Source organism: Chelmon rostratus, chromosome 6 (genome assembly GCF_017976325.1).
Source record: "Chelmon rostratus isolate fCheRos1 chromosome 6, fCheRos1.pri, whole genome shotgun sequence".
NCBI lineage: Eukaryota > Metazoa > Chordata > Actinopteri > Chaetodontiformes > Chaetodontidae > Chelmon > Chelmon rostratus.
Window position 1 is genome coordinate 3398370 of NC_055663.1, and position 17674 is coordinate 3416043.

Below are 17674 nucleotides of genomic sequence, written 5' to 3' on the forward strand. Positions count from 1 at the left end.
AAACCTTGGGTCAATGTCTGGTCGTTGTCCACCAGTCATCAAAAGCCTAATATATAGTGTGCATTTAATAAACAGACAAATCTGTTTCAGTTCAAAAAAAGTAATTGCTGCAGTGTTTATAATGGAGATTGATTTGTATTAACTATAATTTTTGTTTGGGAAGACTTATTTTGTGTATTTCATTCTGTCAAATTGCTCATTGGTTGTTATAATCTCATTGTGTTTTTCTTCTGTATTTCTATTCCAGAGCAAGGAAATAGCCTTTCAGCTCCAGGAAGACTTAATGAAGGTCCTAAATGAGCTATACACAGTAAGTAGTAATGGCTACCCTTTTTTTAACAAATGCACTTAAGTACATTGGCTTTGTTGTGGTTGAGGGATGGGTTTATAGCACTAAGCTAACTAGCTTCTAACTGTTTGTAGCAGCTTGAAGTCTTTAGCTCTGTAGCTTAAAGATGTCTGAGGGATCAAATATTAAAAATTCAAGCAAATAGACTACTACGAAAGATTGCTCAAGCATCTCTTTCACACTCTGAACTAGCTATTCAAACTGTGAGGTATCAGCTTTGCGTTTGCAGGACTCATTAGAGTTAATGTTCTCTGTTTTAATGGTGCTTATCAGCTGTGTTTTCTTTCACTTCAAAGCTATTTAATGCAAAGCCACACCAGGGGGTTGGAGTCAAATAGCAACTCACCGTGCATTTTCTTTCTTTGTGTTTTTTAAGTTGGTTTATTTTTGCCACGTTGAGTTTAGTCAGTAGTTGACAGCAGAGACAGATGGGAAGCCTGGGAAGAGAGTGAGAGAGACTACATGCAACAGAGATCCCCAGTCAATTACAGGCTTCGCACCTTAGACCAGTAACGTACAGGGACAGCCGCCATATATATACGTATAGGCACACACACACACACACACACACACACACACACAGAAACAGGGCCCTGGGACATTTCACTAGACCATCAAACTTCTTTATCAAGCAAGCTACAAATCTGCTGTCTGGTTTCTATAAAGGCCATTCCATCTCATCTTTACAATGACATTGCTGTAAGTAGTTTGTCTGTGTGTAGCCCCGACCTTGGTAGAGAAGGGTACTTAAATCATGAATCAATAGCTAATTCCACTGCCTTAATTGCCCCAGTCAGCCCCGCTGGCCTCCTTGCTTAGACGAATGCCTGATGCTGTTGGACAATTAGATGTTGGTGTATTCTTACACAGGATGTCTGGATGACTTCGTGGCTTGATTTTATTGCATATAGTTTAACTTATAAGCCACATTAATAGTTTCATGTATATTGTGACATATGTATATGTAAAGACCAGCAAACACTGGTAAGGCCATATGATATCAATATTTGTTTTATTATCTACATTTATTTTATTATTTCATTATTTATATTTTTGAGATATATATATAGTAATCTGTGTCATTCTTCACTAACAATCAATTTAGCTGTTGATCGTTATGGTAACTTGGGATGTAGGGGAGATACAATTCGAGGTGGTCGTTGTTGCTTCCCAAAAGATGGCGTGAAGAGCATTTCACTTTGCTTGAATCATCTCCAGTTACTATAGAGGATGACGGTGGTTACACGTCCAGTCGATGGCAGTGCTGCTCCAAACAAAACAATGTGTTTTATTCCAAACTCAATGTGTTTCACTCTCACCACAGTCCACTCTCCAGATTTGACCTGGTTTATTCCCTGCGGGATGACACACATATAGTCAAACACACACATACTGGGTAGCTGTTGCATCAGACAGACACGGTCTCGATGCTGGCCTCTGCCAATGAAATAACAGGTCTGCTCCATCTCTAAATATGTCCCTCGAAGAGAAACACCAAAGTAAACACAGCAGCGGCAGACTCCAGACCAGTAAGTGAGGAGTACAGGGCCCAAGGTCAGTCACCCATCTCTAAACTGGTTCCAGTTCGGCCAAACCCCACCAAAGGCAGAGATCTCCAGACAAACCAGGCCTTGCTCTGTTGTTCCACTCATACAGAAATAACTCCGTTTGGGAGAAAGATGTTTAGATTTTGAGGTGGGTGAGTCTCTATGTGTACTGAAGTTGAGGTTTTGTGCAGACAAGTGCATTGCATACACAGGTTGTGGATCTGTAATTTGCTGGAGTTGGTTCTGGTGCTCTGTATTGCTGCCTTCTCCTGGGAGTTGAATGTATTTTCTGCCTTTGTTCTCTGTTCAATACATTTGGCCTGCTGCCATGAACCCAGGCTCATGTAGCTTTACAGCAGCGGCATTTAATGTTAGAAGAAGTTTGATTAAATGTAACACCTGATGAAAGACTCACACAATGTGATTTATTTGCTATTATTATTTATTATTTTTTTTTATTTAAATTATTTATTTCCAAAAAGCAGAGATTACTAAACAAGCATAGAAAGAAAAACATGATGCCTGTTTTTATTGTTGGGTTGATTATTTGTAAAGATTTAAAGATAGTTGTAGAATAGAGGACAAGCACCTTCTTCACTTCATCTTTTCCCTTTTCCTTCCCTTCCCTTTCCTCCTCTCCTCTCCTCTCCTCTCTACCCAATGGGTGACAGTCAGACGTGAGAAGCCAACTGACACGTAACATTTGGTGGATGCAGTTTTCTCCTAATCATGCAACTAATCTGAAAAAAATCTGGTGTTTTGTGGTGGCAGGGGCTGGTACACTTAATTCTACTGCAGGCCATAGAGTTATTTTAGGGTTAGTGAGTTCTATTGCTGATTACTACATGTTAGCTGATTCATCTGCACTGTCCTGACATCACATGTGTGTTTGTTCTCTTTTCTCCCAACCATGTGATCCAGTATTAATATGACTTTTATCATCTCTGTGCGTTCTTGACAAACTCATCGTTTGTGCTTGGCGGTTTACCTGCCACTTAGCCACTGAGTCACTGCCAAATGGATCCATGGAGTATGTATGAGTAACGCTCAAACTCTTGTAATGATGATGACTCAAACTTCAGGAAGTGGTGCTAATCAGCTGTTCCCCATCAACGCAGTCCATTTCCCTTGTACTGAATAGCTCCAGTGTGATGACACAATGGGTGGAAGGGTTCAAATTATGTGCCATTGAAACCTTCACAAAAATAAATATTTCCATTTAGACATATTCAAGAAGCATATGCTACATGTTAGCCTAACAAAAAAATTGGTAGCCTTCAGAAGTCCTTGTGGCTTTGACCCAGTATGGCTATATTTGCTCTCCAAAAATGAAGCTGAACTTTAATACCGTCAGAATAAAACCTTTGTCAAACGAGTAAACCAACCTCCCGCTCAACAACTTCAGGTCAGAATTAGAGGACAAACTCAAATCTTATTTCTCACTGTATTTTCCTTTCTTTTTTTTCTTTTTTTTTTCCAAACAGCACGACAATGCAGCATGTTTGATTTAGCTGCCGTGATTGTGGTCATATGAGAGCCTCGTATAAAAAAGCTGGAGAGAATCTGTCTTTGGTTTGTGGTTTAGGGAGAGACCAGCTGCCTGCTGTGAGATGAGTTGAATCGATTTGTAATGAATGAGCGGGTCAAAGGATGGAAACCTTAGTTGTGGGTTATAAAAGGTCAGTCTCGACTATAAAGATGGATTATTCTGACCTTTGACCTCGCAGAAGCTGACCTGAAACTCACCATTTTTAACTACCACAGCAAAGTTTCACTATCTCGCTCTTTGCCACTCGTAAAAAACGGAAATAATGTCAACGAGGCCTTTTAGATTCTTTTCCTTTCAGCTAATTGACACTGTTTGCCTACAGGTGATGAAGACCTACCACATGTACCACTCAGAGAGCATCAGCGCTGAGAGCAAGCTGAAGGAGGCTGAGAAGCAGGAGGAGAAGCAGATTGGCAGGGGAGATCCAGTCTTCAGTATCCGAATGGAGGACAAATACCAGAGGCGCAGCTCTGTGAAGAAGATTGAGAAGATGAAAGAGAAGGTAGAATGCCAGGGGTTCACAATCCTTAACAAATGTAATCCAATTTGAGAATAGCATTTAAACTAGTAGTTACACCGCTCCCTTTTACATGAGCCTTTTTCTTTTAGTCATCTGGACACAACAAACTGAGCAGGATTTTAAGGCACGAAAACCTGCCCGATGTAGGCCACAGCATGGCTTTTTCTCCGAGGTCCTGCTGACGTGAGCAGAGGAAAACACATCGTGTCAAAAGAGCCAAAGAGGGCTTTGTATTCTGAGAACAGGCCTGTTTTCTGTAACATCTCTGTGACAAATGATTAAATGGCCTTTTAACGTGACTCTTCCTGGAACACATTCGAGACATGTTAAAATATGGATGATTTGCAAGTGTGTGAGTCAGAGCCCATTGGTCAGTGTATGGTGACTAACCAGCAGATTGTATTTGTCTGGTAGAGAGGAAGTGTAGGACAAAGACAGATGGCTCAGACTGAGACACTCTGGTTGAAGTGGAGGACACAGGCTGTTTTTAGTTTAGGTTTTCTTCTCTCCTTCTTGTTCCCTTTTTCTATTTAAACAGAATTTAGCTTATTTCTCCTCTAATGTTTATTGAAGCTGTTGTGTTGCCAGTAATCCAGTCTCCAGTTCCAGGACGCGCAGTGCGGGCAGAGACATAAAAGCGCAATCACTTGTCAAAAAGGCAATTCTCAACTCATTAAATCCATCCTTCCTCATTTGCTCTGTTGTTGTCTATTTCTCATTCTTGCTTCTAATTCTCTCATCAGCGTCAAGCCAAGTACTCCGAGAACAAGCTGAAGTCGATCAAAGCGCGGAACGAGTACCTGCTGACACTGGAAGCGTCAAACTCCTCCGTTTTCAAATACTACATCCATGACTTGTCGGACTTAATTGATGTAAGTATATAAAACCGCATGCTTTTGTCAGCGCTGTTCAGAGACAGCTTCATCTTTAACACAGCTTGTTTGTCTCCAATAAGACTGCAGAGGACACATCAACAGAGCACACACTTTGCAGTCATGTGAGGCACTTATGTAGATTTTCTTCTGTTTCTTTGTGCACTTCATGCAGAAGGCCCATTGCTATTCAGGGATGATTTCACAGACCTTTAGAAGATTTAACATTTTCATCAGATGACTTCAGCAGCTGGGACTGATATAAAAGAGATGTTAGGGCACCCGACCATGGGATGGAAATTACAGTGCAGGACAGAATTAAAGTTAATTTACTTTTGTGCTAAAAACTGGTCTTCTCTTCATGTTACTGTTGAAAACCCACATATCATCCTCAGTTCTGCTCTGTTTTCCTGACATTTTGACACTGGTTTGAGGTGTTTCAGCATCTTTCAAACTGTGAATAGAGAGTGGGATTAGCCGTGAACCATGAAACCTACTGTTGTTGTTGCTGTTGCTGTTGCTGTTGCTGTTGTTGTTGTTGTTGCTGTTGCTGTTGCTGTTGCTGTTGCTGTTGCTGTTGTTGTTGTTGTTGCTGTTGCTGTTGCTGTTGTTGTTGTTTTCCCCCATGTACAGCTGTAGGTCATCACTCCGTTCACGACAGCTCTCACGTCTCTTTCCTCTGCCTTGAAAGCAGATTGTTTGACCTTTTTGCTATCGTACTGATGAATGACTTATTTATGATATGACTCACCTTGGTTGTTATTATTTTGTCAGAAAAGTAAATGTACTGCGCAGTTTTCTGTCGTGTTTCTATGGAAAAGGGAGAAGGCCGGGTTTTTAGAGTTTTTGAGGGTTTTATATTCCAGATAGTGCTGAAAGAGAAGAGAAATGCAACCTCTATTCAGCGGCATGCTGTGCGCTGAAATTACCCCTCTCCCTGCTTTGCTCACAAGCCTTCACATCTCACCAGGGTGTGTGTGTGCGTGTGTGTGTGTATGCGTGTCTGTGTGTGTATGTGTGCGTGTGCTGGCTGACACATTTATTTATTGATGAAGGAGTCGTTTTATATTAGAAAACAAAGTGTACAAGCTGGCCGGGAGTGGCATCCTGTTTGACTATCATTGTGGTTGGTGTGTGTATGCATTATTGGCTTGTTTTTCTCATGTTTACAAACATTACTGCAGTAAACAGACCTCAATCAGCTTAAGAAAACATTAGTAACTTTGGTTCAGCTGATGATCACCTTGCTTGCAGAAAATTATTCAGTTACTATTTTGATAATGATTTCAGTCATGTGAAGTTTTGCTGTTTTTGTGTCTTATGTGATAGTACAGTATATCAGTCATTGGGGTTTATGGACACTTGACCGGACGAAATAAGCTATTTGAAGATATCAGCTTGGGCTATAGGAAATTTTACCAAGCATTTTTCCCTTTACGTAATTCATGAAGAAGATAATCAGCAGGTTGTTCATGAAAATAGGGAAAACAATTGTCATTTGTATCCTGGTGTTAGTTTGTTAAAGTTTATTTATCTTATTTATCTTATCTTTGTGCATTATGAGACCTGTTGGATTATTTGTGTTGTTGTAATCGTAGGTTTCTGTCAGTGTTCAGTGTTTTGATTTTGGTGTTGACACGACCCTTTTGCTGCATATGCACATCATGGTTTAAGCTTTTACATTTCAAGTTTTTATAAGTATTAAGTTCTTTAAATTACAGTAACTTATCTTTCGGATTTTCCATCTGATGTCGACCCTCTTCTTTCCTCTCCTCCAGTGCTGTGATTTGGGGTATCACGCCAGTCTGAACCGGGCCCTGCGGACCTACCTGTCAGCAGAATACAACCTAGAGACGTCACGCCACGAGGGTCTGGACATCATAGAGAATGCCGTGGACAGTCTGGACCCACGGAGTGACAGACAGAGGTTCATGGAGATGTATCCGACAGCCTTCTGCCCACCAGCAAAATTTGAGTTCCAGCCTCATATGGGAGACGAGGTACATAGTTCAGTAAACAGCAGTATCTGTATCTATCTTGTAATCTGGTGTAATTGCCACTACTGGAAATGGAGAAAACAACTGCAAAAATAAACCGTACTTATATCTTGGGTTTTATGATGTTTTGTTTCCAAGACACCGAACAACATGGAAGTGAATTTGGAGTTGATTAAAAAGTCTCAGGCTTAATGAGGTCTGATTTTCGGTGGTTTTAGTACGGCGTTTTACTGCATCTGGGCTGCTGGATCAGGTTTTATGGGGCACTGAATTTGACAAATCATGTGTTAATTCTGCCCCTGCAGTCATGTAGCTCAACATGCGTTATGAGTTTTACTGCTTGGCTGGCACTGCCAAAGCTGTTGTTGTGTGGCTGTCTGCGTTCACTTGGCAAGAGTCACTGTGGGTTTCTCTGCAGTGGAAGAAGAATTTGAATCCCTGCATCCTGTTTAAAACAGAGATTACGTGACCTCCTTCCTACAATAGGTTGTAATTTCAGGTTCTTCATCGCTGACAATCCATTTCCTCTTTTTTCTCTCCAGGTGTGTCAGATCTCAGTGCAGCCCCCGGTCAACGGAGAGCTCATCCTGAGGTTCCAGCAGCTTCAATCTCGGCTGGCTACTCTGAAGATCGAGAACGAAGAGGTGAAATGGCGCAAATAAATTCAACTCATTATGCAGGTGTTTGTGGTGTGTGTGGGTTTAGAAATGTCAAACATGTCAAAACTACTCTCTGCTGCTCCGGTTTTGCTGTCTGAGAGTTTAGGTATGCTGCTATTTGTTGGTTGCAAGATGCTGACAGTTGCAGAGCATTTAAGCTACAAAAGAAAGTTAACTTTTGCCAGAAGTCATCCAAGGTGAGACACGGAATAGTTGCTGATGATCTCTGAAGAATCAAAGTTTTTGTTGCAGGCACACACCACACACAGACACACACATGCGCACACTCTCTCATGCCCTGCAGGTAGCCATCAAACCCTCTCTGTGAAGCCTCCATTTTTGCTCCCACCGGTAGATTCACTGTCTCTGTCTTTTATTTTCACCAACCTGTCCTGCGCTGCTCTGTTTTGACATTGGAGGTGCATCTCTGCTTCTCGGGTTGTATTGTTTTAATCTGTCTGCAGCATGTTGAGTAACTCTGCATGTTTTATAAAAGAAAAGCCAATAGGAGAGAAATACCGCGACTGCCACAGATTCAGAGAGTTCAGTCACGTCCGTCAGGCTGGCTTTTGGGTCACGTCTGACCTGCTTCCTCTCCATGAGCTCTCACTGCCTTCTGTCTTTTTCCTCTCTTTTCCTCTCCCTCCCTCCACATCAGTGCACTTTCTTTCTTTTATCCCAGAAACACAGGAGCATGTCTCCCAGCTACCTCTGCATCCACTGGGACTTCAGATTCTTTTTCATCATACCGCCGACACTTGAATGAAATTGACTGAACATACATCTACCTGAATGAACGATGATTATGGGATAGTTGTGCTTTTATTTGAGTGTGCTAGTTTCTAGAGCTGAAACAACTGGTCAATTAATTGTGTCAATCTGATGGAAATTAATTGTGAAATTTGATTTAGTTATTTAATTGAGCAAAAAATGGTAAAATAAGTCTAAATTCACTATGTATGTATTTTATAGACTTGATTAATCAGTTAATAGAAAAAAAAATCTGATAACTTAATCAATTGTTTACTTACTTAACCCTAGTTGCAGCCCTTTTCAGTATCATTCAGGCCCAGTGCCTTGTTGTATGCTGTGCTTCAGGGCTGGTCAGGGTCCTGCTGGTCATCACATTGCCTGCAGTATGTACAGTATTTTGGCAACTGGGCATGCACACATGCACCCGTGTGTGTGTGTGTGTGTGTGTGTGTGTGTGTGTGTGTGTGTGTGTGTGTGTGTGTGTGTGTGTGTGTGTGTGTGTGTGTGTGTGTGTGTGTGTGTGTGTGTGTGTGTGTGTGTGTGTGTGTGTGTGTGTGTGTGTGTGCACGAGGTATGATGACAAGCCCATGTCCTTTTCCGCCTGCCTCGCTGAAGCGGATGTCCTGGTGGGTCAGAATTGGAGGGTGCTGCTGCTTTGTGTTAGGATCACCAGATGGCCTCTCCACCCGGGCACATTGTGCCAGATACATCCTTGAAAAATGAACTTTCAAAGCGCAGCCAACGACCTACAAGCATGGCTGTCAAATGTACAAGAGAGAAAAGAGAGTCTGTCTTTATCCGGCCAGGAAAGGCTGCTGGGCAGTGCTTAATAGAAGTGCAGCTGTTTCCTCAAACCTCTTTGACTCCCGTGAAACGGTGAAAGAAAACATTGCTGAATAATTTACCCTGCAACGGTGGCGGGTGGGGTGCGACGTGAGGAGAAAACTGTGGATCTCACTCTTACTGAGTGGTTGGGGTTAACATAGCCCGACTGGGTGCCTCACTGCAGAAATTACAATTGAATTTTTTTCATTAAAAAAAATCTGCTCTCCAATGACATCATTCATTTCAGCTCCTCAGTCAGGCAGCATGGTTCACCCCTTTCAGATGTCATAATCTGGCCATTTAGATTTTTGTTTGCCTCTGTATGAACCGGAGCTGACACAGGCTGATTTTCTTTCACATTTTACACTAAACTCTTGCGGTCTAATACCATCTCCTTTTGCAGGGAGTGTTTGTTTTCTCTCAGATAAATCTCCGGAAGGCACATCAAAGCCTGTGTGGGTATGTGTGTGTGTGTGTGTGCTCATAGTGGGATGATCAGAAGATTACGCACTTACTACATGGTCTGTTGAAAGATATGGACAGCATTCTGCCTCTTCAGATGTGATGATAGCTGCTGAAATAACGGTTAATGATGTTGTACTGCTGCTCTGTAGAAGAACACTGATTTTACAGTGCGATGAGTGGAATCATCTTGGATTTTGACACTGCAGAATTTATTTTCAGTCCAGTGAATGACAACTGCAAGTAAGCCAGGCTGATTCTTAGCTCCTCATATTGGTGGGCTGTAGCACCATAGGAAACACCTGTGTTATAGTTCTTTATTAAAAATAAACACACTTAATTCAATCTCAGGGACTTCTCTCCAGGTCTGTTGTGCAGCTACAGGGGCTAATGGGAATACCCAGCGAGTCTCACTAAGAGCTCTGTTAATTGAGCCCAGCAGTGAACACTGGTAACTATTCGTCTGCTGAATAATGGATAAAGTCAACGGCTTTTCTTCACTGGGAGTGATTCTCTCGCATGCATGGCTCCTGTCTTCATGATGACAGCTGGGCCTCTCGCCTCCACGGGGGCCACCATGGATGAGACCGCCAGGCACATGGGGACAGAGACAGACCAAACATAAAACGTGCGACCAATATTTGGTGCAGTTAGTTAGCTATCTTGGGGACCTGCCGTGGATAAAATACAGTGCAGTCCTGTAAAGTATTGGTGTACTTGTAGATTTCTTTGTTTTCTCTCTGAAATGGAGGTAACAGGTTCTTCTTCTCGCTCGTGCAGACAATCACTCCTTTAATCACCAAATGACAATCCCTGACTGTTGTCATGAGACAGGATGATGTTTTTGCCAAGTTTTATGATCGCAGAATCGCCCATTTCCTTTTCCACGCTATCATTAGCCATGTTCCAACTTGCAGTATGTTTTTGCTTCATGATGGGATGGATGTGTCAGCACTGTAATCCCTCGCTGTAGTACATGAAGGGGATGAAGCCCACCTTGCTTTTGGGTGTGTTTTTTCTGCTTTGCGGGTCAAGCTGTTGAAGGAAAACAAGCAATAATCCACTGTTGTCTCTGTGTGCACACCAGGAATCCACCTTGTTCTTTCATTAGCACTGAGCTCAGACCCACATAATAACTAAGAAATGGGGTCGCTACCTTTGAGTAGACCATTAAGAATAATTAGCGGGAATTCCAGCTGCGTCTGACTCAGGGCCCCGTTGACCTGTGGTGCCCCCACCTTTTAAAAACACACAAATGAGCTGTGATGGTCCCAGCACTTCACTCTCCCCAGAGTGTCTGTGCTGAACGAAGAGGAGAGTTTTGCAGAAAATTTCCTGAGAGGTGGTTGTTGATGTTTCTGCATCAGCATAGCCTCTTTCCCTCTGCAGCTTTTCCACATCAGTGAGTCATGCTCACACTTGACAGCCTCTAGACTCTTCCTCCTTGTCTGTTTGTCTCATTTATCTTCTTCTCCTCTATCTCTTCCTATGCCCATTTGTTGTTGTTCTGCAAATTTCCTCAGCCTATATGGCTCAATATTGATAATGTTAGTAAACTGGGTGGTTAGTTAATGAATTTGAAAGATTGAGCATCAGGCAGAATTGTCCAAGTGTCACCCATGACTGACCCCTGTTTTTTACATTATTACATTATAGATCATAGGTACAGTTATAATAAAAGTATTGTGTAATCCTCTCAACTTTTTTATGTAGATCACAGTAGATGGCATGAGGTACCAGGGCCACAGAAACAAAACAGAAACTTTGAGAATGAAGTTACATATAATGACTTTGTAGCCGTGGCTTTGGGGATGCCAGTGTCTGGACCAAAGCGGTGGCCCAGTCATCAGACAGACATCTATAATACACATGTATTGCATGGATTGCCATGAAATTTTGTACAGACAAGTTTTGTGTTCCCCTCAGGATTAGTTAGTAGCTTCGGTGATCCTCTCAGTTTAGACCATTATCAGGATGTGGTTTTAATTTGTTCAAGATATTAGCTATAAGTATTCATGAACCCAAAGGGTTTATGACAAAACACCTGCAAAACCAATGACATTCCCATCAGCCTCAGTTGTACATTAGTGCTAATAACCAAATGTTACTATGCTAACATGCCACACTAAGATGATGTACACGGTAAACATTATACCTGTAAAACATTAGCGTATTAGTATTTACAGTATCACCTTGAGCTTGTAAACTTGGTTGCTTGTAACATTTAGTCCAAAGCAGCGCGATGCTTAAACTGGCATTAGACAAGTTTTTTGCTTTAACTTATCTGTGTGAAGTAAATGTTGATTGCACAACATAATGGCTATAGAATAATGACACCGCCTGCATTTAGATTTGGTTTCCTGTAAGAGTCGCTCATTATGCAGTGGGAAAATGAAGGCTGACTAATGATCCAGTGTAACTGATTTGGGTTTTAAACTTTTATGGAGCTGTTACAAACTTATTTGCCCTCCCATTTGTTTGTCACATCATCTGTCATCATATACCAGATACGATCATGGCCTGCAGCACTTCCAATGGCTGGACATCTTTTGTGGTTAGTGGTGGGACACGCTTGGCAAAATCCTGGCGATTCTAAGATCTGGCCGAAGGTCTACTGTTGACAGGGAACAGGCAGTTATTGAAATGAGTCTTAAAAGCCTGTGAGTGAATGTGCAATGTCCAGCAGACACTGCTCGCCTCTGGCCCCTCTGAGTGCATGCAAATTGATTGCTTTGACCGGGAGTCATGTCCAAGGGTCGGTGGATTTTTGGGAACACACGCCTTCTCAGAAAACACCTGAATTTTTCAGTGTCACAAGATAGCGAGAGAGGCTTTTAGGGAGTGTGATGGTAGAAGCCACTGAGTATGCTGCGATAGTAACATCGTAACAAGATGACATCTAGCTTTTTAAGCTTTTTGCTCAACTCTTCCCCTTCAACCCCCCCATCCCATGTGTCTCCAGATCAAAAAGACATCAGAGGCCACCCTGACCACCATCCAGGACATGGTGACCATCGAAGACTACGACGTGTCCGAGTGTTTCCACCACAGCCGATCCACCGAGTCGGTCAAGTCCACTGTGTCGGAGACATACCTCAGCAAACCCAGCATTGCCAAGAGGAGGGCCAACCAGCAGGAGACAGAGCAGTTCTACTTCATGGTGAGGGGAGATGTGTGGTTTTAGAAAAGAGCATGTTGGTGTATACGAGTGAGCAAATAGAAACAACTTCAGAGCTGTCTTTCATTTCTGTATGAAAATAGAAATAAATAAGTTTCATAGACTCTCTTTGATGGCTTGGTTAGCTTTCTATATTTAGATTTTTTTTAAAAAGTGAAGATGCCAGATTGACTCTGTGCTATATACTGTCCATTAGCTGCCACAAAAATCTGTAAAATGAATCTGAGAATATGAGGCTTTTAGCTGGACTTTAAAATGCTTTAATCTGTGGATGCAAATTTAAACTCTTACACACCAAGCCACTTTGAAATCTTTGAGCAGTTGGCAGAGAGGCAGCTCTCCCAAACTATTTCCATTTTGTAAGGCTAACTGCTATCCTGTTCAAGTCTGAAGATGGACATGCTCTGATAACGGCTTTAAAAAGACTCAGCGTGTCCTTTGCCCTTGGCTTTCTTATCGTAGATTGCTGTCTTAAGAGCGGGCGCTCTGGCTGGCACTCAGGGCCGCCGTGTAATTACTCTCAATTCTCCACAGAAATTCCGGGAGTTTCTGGAGGGCAGTAATCTCATCTCCAAACTGCAGGCCAAACACGACTTGCTGAAGAGGACACTTGGTGAAGGTACGGTCATGATCTCTTTACTTTTATAGTCCGGTTTTATAGCTCCCATTGTTCCTCTTACAGTGTGATGACCACGTGCTCTTGATTGTTACATCTCAATGTCAAATCCACTTTCTCCAGCTTGTGTGTAGCAAGTGGTTGCTGGATTTTGTCTCTTTATTTTCTGCAGTCTCTGAGCAATTTCAGCCTTGTCCGTGGCATGCTTCCCATTGTTTGCCTGCTTTTTCCACAAGTCAAAGCTCCTGGATGGTAATCTGGGTTTTATCCAGGCAAGCCAGAGCTGAGGGGGATTGTGAATTTGTATTATCCGTCTTAGTGATTGATTTGCTCCCAACTTAATGGACTGCCGTGCATTAGAGGGGCGGTGGTCATTATCGGCACTCTCTCCTTGTTCTGCATTGGTGGGATCTCCTCGAGGACTAAAGCTAATCTACTGTCAACCCAAAGAGTGCCTGTCAGTCATTGTTCTAACCAGCAGTCCTGGTGGTCTCAGTTAAACTGTCTGCTTAATGAGTCATTAAAGCGTGTGCTAATGAGAAAGAGAAAAGCCTCCTGCTTCTCCCACATGCTCCGTAATCATATTGTTGTCATTGAGCTGAAGTACAGTATGGGCCTCTCAGACACACAGACAGGTCAGATCCTGTAACAGGAACAGATGGCCAAGCGTTTGAACCCACTCCTGTTCTCCAAAACCATTTGGAAGCTATTTTGTGCTTAATCTTGACTTCGCCTGTCCAAACTTGTGGCTCCGCATGTTACTGTGATGATTAGTGTGTCTGTTTGCCTACGTCAGTTATAAACCTACAACTGTGAGCCTGGCAGATGCTTGTACTGTAATTGTAATGTCGCTGAAGTGTTGCATGTAGTGCAAGCTGTATGTCTGTGTGTGTGTGTGTGTGTGTGTGTGTGGGTTTTGTTTGTGCTGCTCACGAGGCCAGCGGTTGCGGACAGATGGCAGGTTTCAAATGCTTCACCAGGCATATGCAAAATGCACCGCAGGGACCTCAGAAACAGGTCCTGGCATGTCCACACATCTAACTTCCCCTCACATCTCTTCTCTTTTCTGTCTTCGCCTGCAGGCCACAGAGCTGACTACATGACCACAAGGTAAAGTACACGCACACACTTAGGGACCCGTGCATATTCAAGATGCACATCCAGTCCACCTTCCTTTCAACAGCGACAGAAACGTTCGTGACATGTTGCAGCGCACCAAGGCGAGGACAGTTCGCCTCAGGAAATTTTCATATGAAGTGCTCCATGACCATGAAAGCTGGAGTCAGTAGGTAGACCTAGGAAAAAGAAATAGCCCCAGCTGAACACTGGGCAGATGTGCAGGCCTCCATATTTTCACATCTCAACCTGGTACCGTGTTTACAGGTTACTATACTTGCGTATGTCTGGCCCTTAAAGACAGTGAGAGGTGGTAAAGTGGAAAAAGTTTGGCGTGAACAGGAACACATGGGTCAGCTGAACCCTCAGTCTAACTTTTAATGGAATTAACTTATTGTTTGGTCACAAATTTGAGTTTATATTGCAAAGATGGCACACATTTTAGTGATACTGCATATTTAACTTGATTTGATTTTACAAAACATTTAAAAACCATATTTTCAGTTCTAGCTGAGTGTAAACTAAAGCGTTATGGAGACATTTGCAGTGAATAGTCAATCAGCAAAAAATATAACATTATTTGACTTTGTTTGGTTGTACTGTACTTTGGTTTTAATTTTTATAATCATCACAATCTAGGTGGGAGTTTATTTTGCCCCAACAGAACTGCAGGGGAAAGGTCACATTTTCTGAAAAGTAATTCAAATGTTCTTTCTTAACTTTAAGATGAGATACTTTATACTTTTAAGTAGAGCTGAAGCAATTTGTTGTTTAATTGATTAGTCGACAAACAAACAAACAAAAAAAGAATTGGCAAATAGTTTGGCATTTGATCATCAAGTTACTTTTCAAACAATTATTCAAAAAAATTCCCTATTTCTCAGTTGTGACGATTGGCTGCTTTTCTCTGTTTTTTATTACTATGAATTGAATATATTTTGGCTTTGGACTGTTGATCAGACAAAAAAAGAAATTTTAAGACATTACCTTGAGCTCTGTGAAACTCTGGTGATGATGTTTTACTGTTTTCCAACATTTTGTACACTGAAAAAATCAATTAACAAAAATCATTGTCGATGATGACAATAAGTATTAGTTGTGAGTAGAGTATAATACCAGTATTTGTAATCAAGTAAAATGTCAGTAAAGCAACTGTGCTTTTGCATCAGTTTTTTGCTGACACCCTTGCTAGAGCAATGGTATGCCTAATGACACAGTTTTATTGAGCCTCCGGCCCAGGCACAACTGTGCATTATGATGCACTAGATGCATTATGTTTTTGGGTTGGCCAGACACACGTATGTACGTCCTGACAGCGATGTGGTATCTCAGAAACGCCATTCTTCAAATTTGGCACAAATGTCCACTTGGACTCAGGGATGAACTGATTAGATTTCGCTGGCCAAAGATCACTGTGACCATATGAAACACATTTTGACCATAACTCGAGAATTCATATGCTAATTATGACAAAATTGTAGGATAGGATGACATCATGTGACATCATGATGTTCTTTTCTGGTCATTATTCAGCACCATAACTCAGCAACAGAAGGCAGATTGTGACCATATTTCACATCTGCTCAGATACTGAATTGGTGACATGAATGTTGAAACTGTGCTGATTGTAAAGATCTTCTGTGCTGCCAGGCTGAAGATGTGTGTGAAACATCCACGTTTTACAGTTTGTAGCTTCTCTGCAGCAGCATCCATATCTGAAGCATCAGAACCTCATTGGTTCTGCTGATATTGAGCTTCAGGTGATGTCATTAGTGAAGACATCATGTTTCTACCTGGAATCATACATGTCAATATAGTGATAACTTCCATTTCATCCACCTAATACCTTTTTATTAATTTTAAGTCTTTTAAGTCTTCACTGCTTGTATAATATGAGTCTGGACACTGTAAGTTGACTGGTTAGTGGAGGCAGACAACCACAAGGTGATAATTCTAGTTCACATTGCAAAGATGTCAACTTTTTGTGTTTGATATTTAAAACGTCTTCAGGCCTTCCAAGCAGAATAATTCTCTGACTGTGATCGAGCAGCAAAAGAAATCAAAGTCCCAGACTCTGTTAATCTCAGTCCTACAGGTCACAAGACGCCGAACTGCATTAAGTCACACATATCCACACAAACTAAGAGAGGCAAATCCCCCACAGAGCCTGTCATGAGGTAGATGCTGACACATACAATGCCCCCAGCGGGTCTGATATTTCACTGGCCTGTGGTACCTTGTGGAGAAAGAAATGACAGGATTATAAAGGAAAAGTTCATTCACGGGTTTCAGCAATGTCTGAAAATACCCTCATTCACCTGCCCATCATCTCTAGTCAGGTTTTAAAGGGTTTTAAAGATAAGTCTGCTTCAACTTCAGTTTTGGAGAGTCTGAAAGACATAAAGGTTAATGGGGAATAGATGAACCACGCTGAAAGGAAAGCTGCATTGTTTACTTATTCTGATGCATTCTTTGTATTCTAGACATCCCAATGGGCCACTCAAAACCCACACCGGCACCCGGCGAACTAGACCCCGCTCTGTTTTTAATGTTAGGTTATTTAATGGCAATTTGGAGTCATTTATCAAGGTACTGATTACCAGTCTGCCCGCTTGACGTTGCTCCTGCTCCTATCTGTTTTCTGTCTTGCTCTGGCTTTCTGGCCATTTTGGTGGGTTCCCCCAAAGCATCTTAGCTTTGACTTATCTTTCACAAAAAAAAAGTACTTGTGCTAAGATGGATTCTGGAAACCTTCCTCATGAGTCAGTGAGCCCTGGCGGTCTGCGTCTGACATGTAAAGGGTGGCACTGATAGATTTGGAGGGCTGCAGGAGGAGAGGAGCGGCAGTTGGAGGGATAAGTGTTTGTCTCCGTCAGCTCCCCTGACTCACTGCTGACCTGGCATCACTGAGCTGCTCTGGCAGAGATACTCTCTCCTCCTCCTCCTCCGGAGCGAGAGCAGAGGCCAGTGAAAAACAGCAGTACAAATGGCAGTCAGGGAGCAGAAGCCAGACTGATAAGGTGTTGCTGCCTCCCCACTCCGGGCCTCTTCACTGCCTCTAACTGGTGGCTGTGTCCAGTCCTGCCTGGTCCTGTGCACTTCTTCCTTTTGTTTACCTTTCGGGTTTGATGTCAGCACAGGGTGGAATGAGGGTGCACTCTTGGTAAAAGCTTTGGTGGGCAGCTCCTGTGGTCCTAATCTGGGTCTCGCCTTTTCTCTCTCTTTCTGTCT

At 42.3% G+C, this 17674-nt stretch overlaps 1 protein-coding gene across 4 annotated transcripts in view; it reads left to right on the plus strand.

Annotated features, from left to right (window-relative positions):
- The window catches only part of srgap1a (SLIT-ROBO Rho GTPase activating protein 1a), an 84154-nt gene that overhangs the window by 45456 nt on the left and 21024 nt on the right, over positions 1–17674 (plus strand). For 3 of the 4 annotated variants that reach the window (XM_041938451.1, XM_041938455.1, XM_041938454.1), the window contains exons 4-12: positions 248–310; positions 3768–3947; positions 4709–4837; positions 6616–6837; positions 7377–7478; positions 12496–12693; positions 13246–13330; positions 14410–14437; positions 16927–17032. In XM_041938451.1, the coding sequence (XP_041794385.1) occupies positions 248–310; positions 3768–3947; positions 4709–4837; positions 6616–6837; positions 7377–7478; positions 12496–12693; positions 13246–13330; positions 14410–14437; positions 16927–17032 (1113 nt within the window). The remainder of the gene's footprint in view (positions 1–247; positions 311–3767; positions 3948–4708; positions 4838–6615; positions 6838–7376; positions 7479–12495; positions 12694–13245; positions 13331–14409; positions 14438–16926; positions 17033–17674) is intronic. The other variant, XM_041938453.1, reaches the window with a different exon arrangement.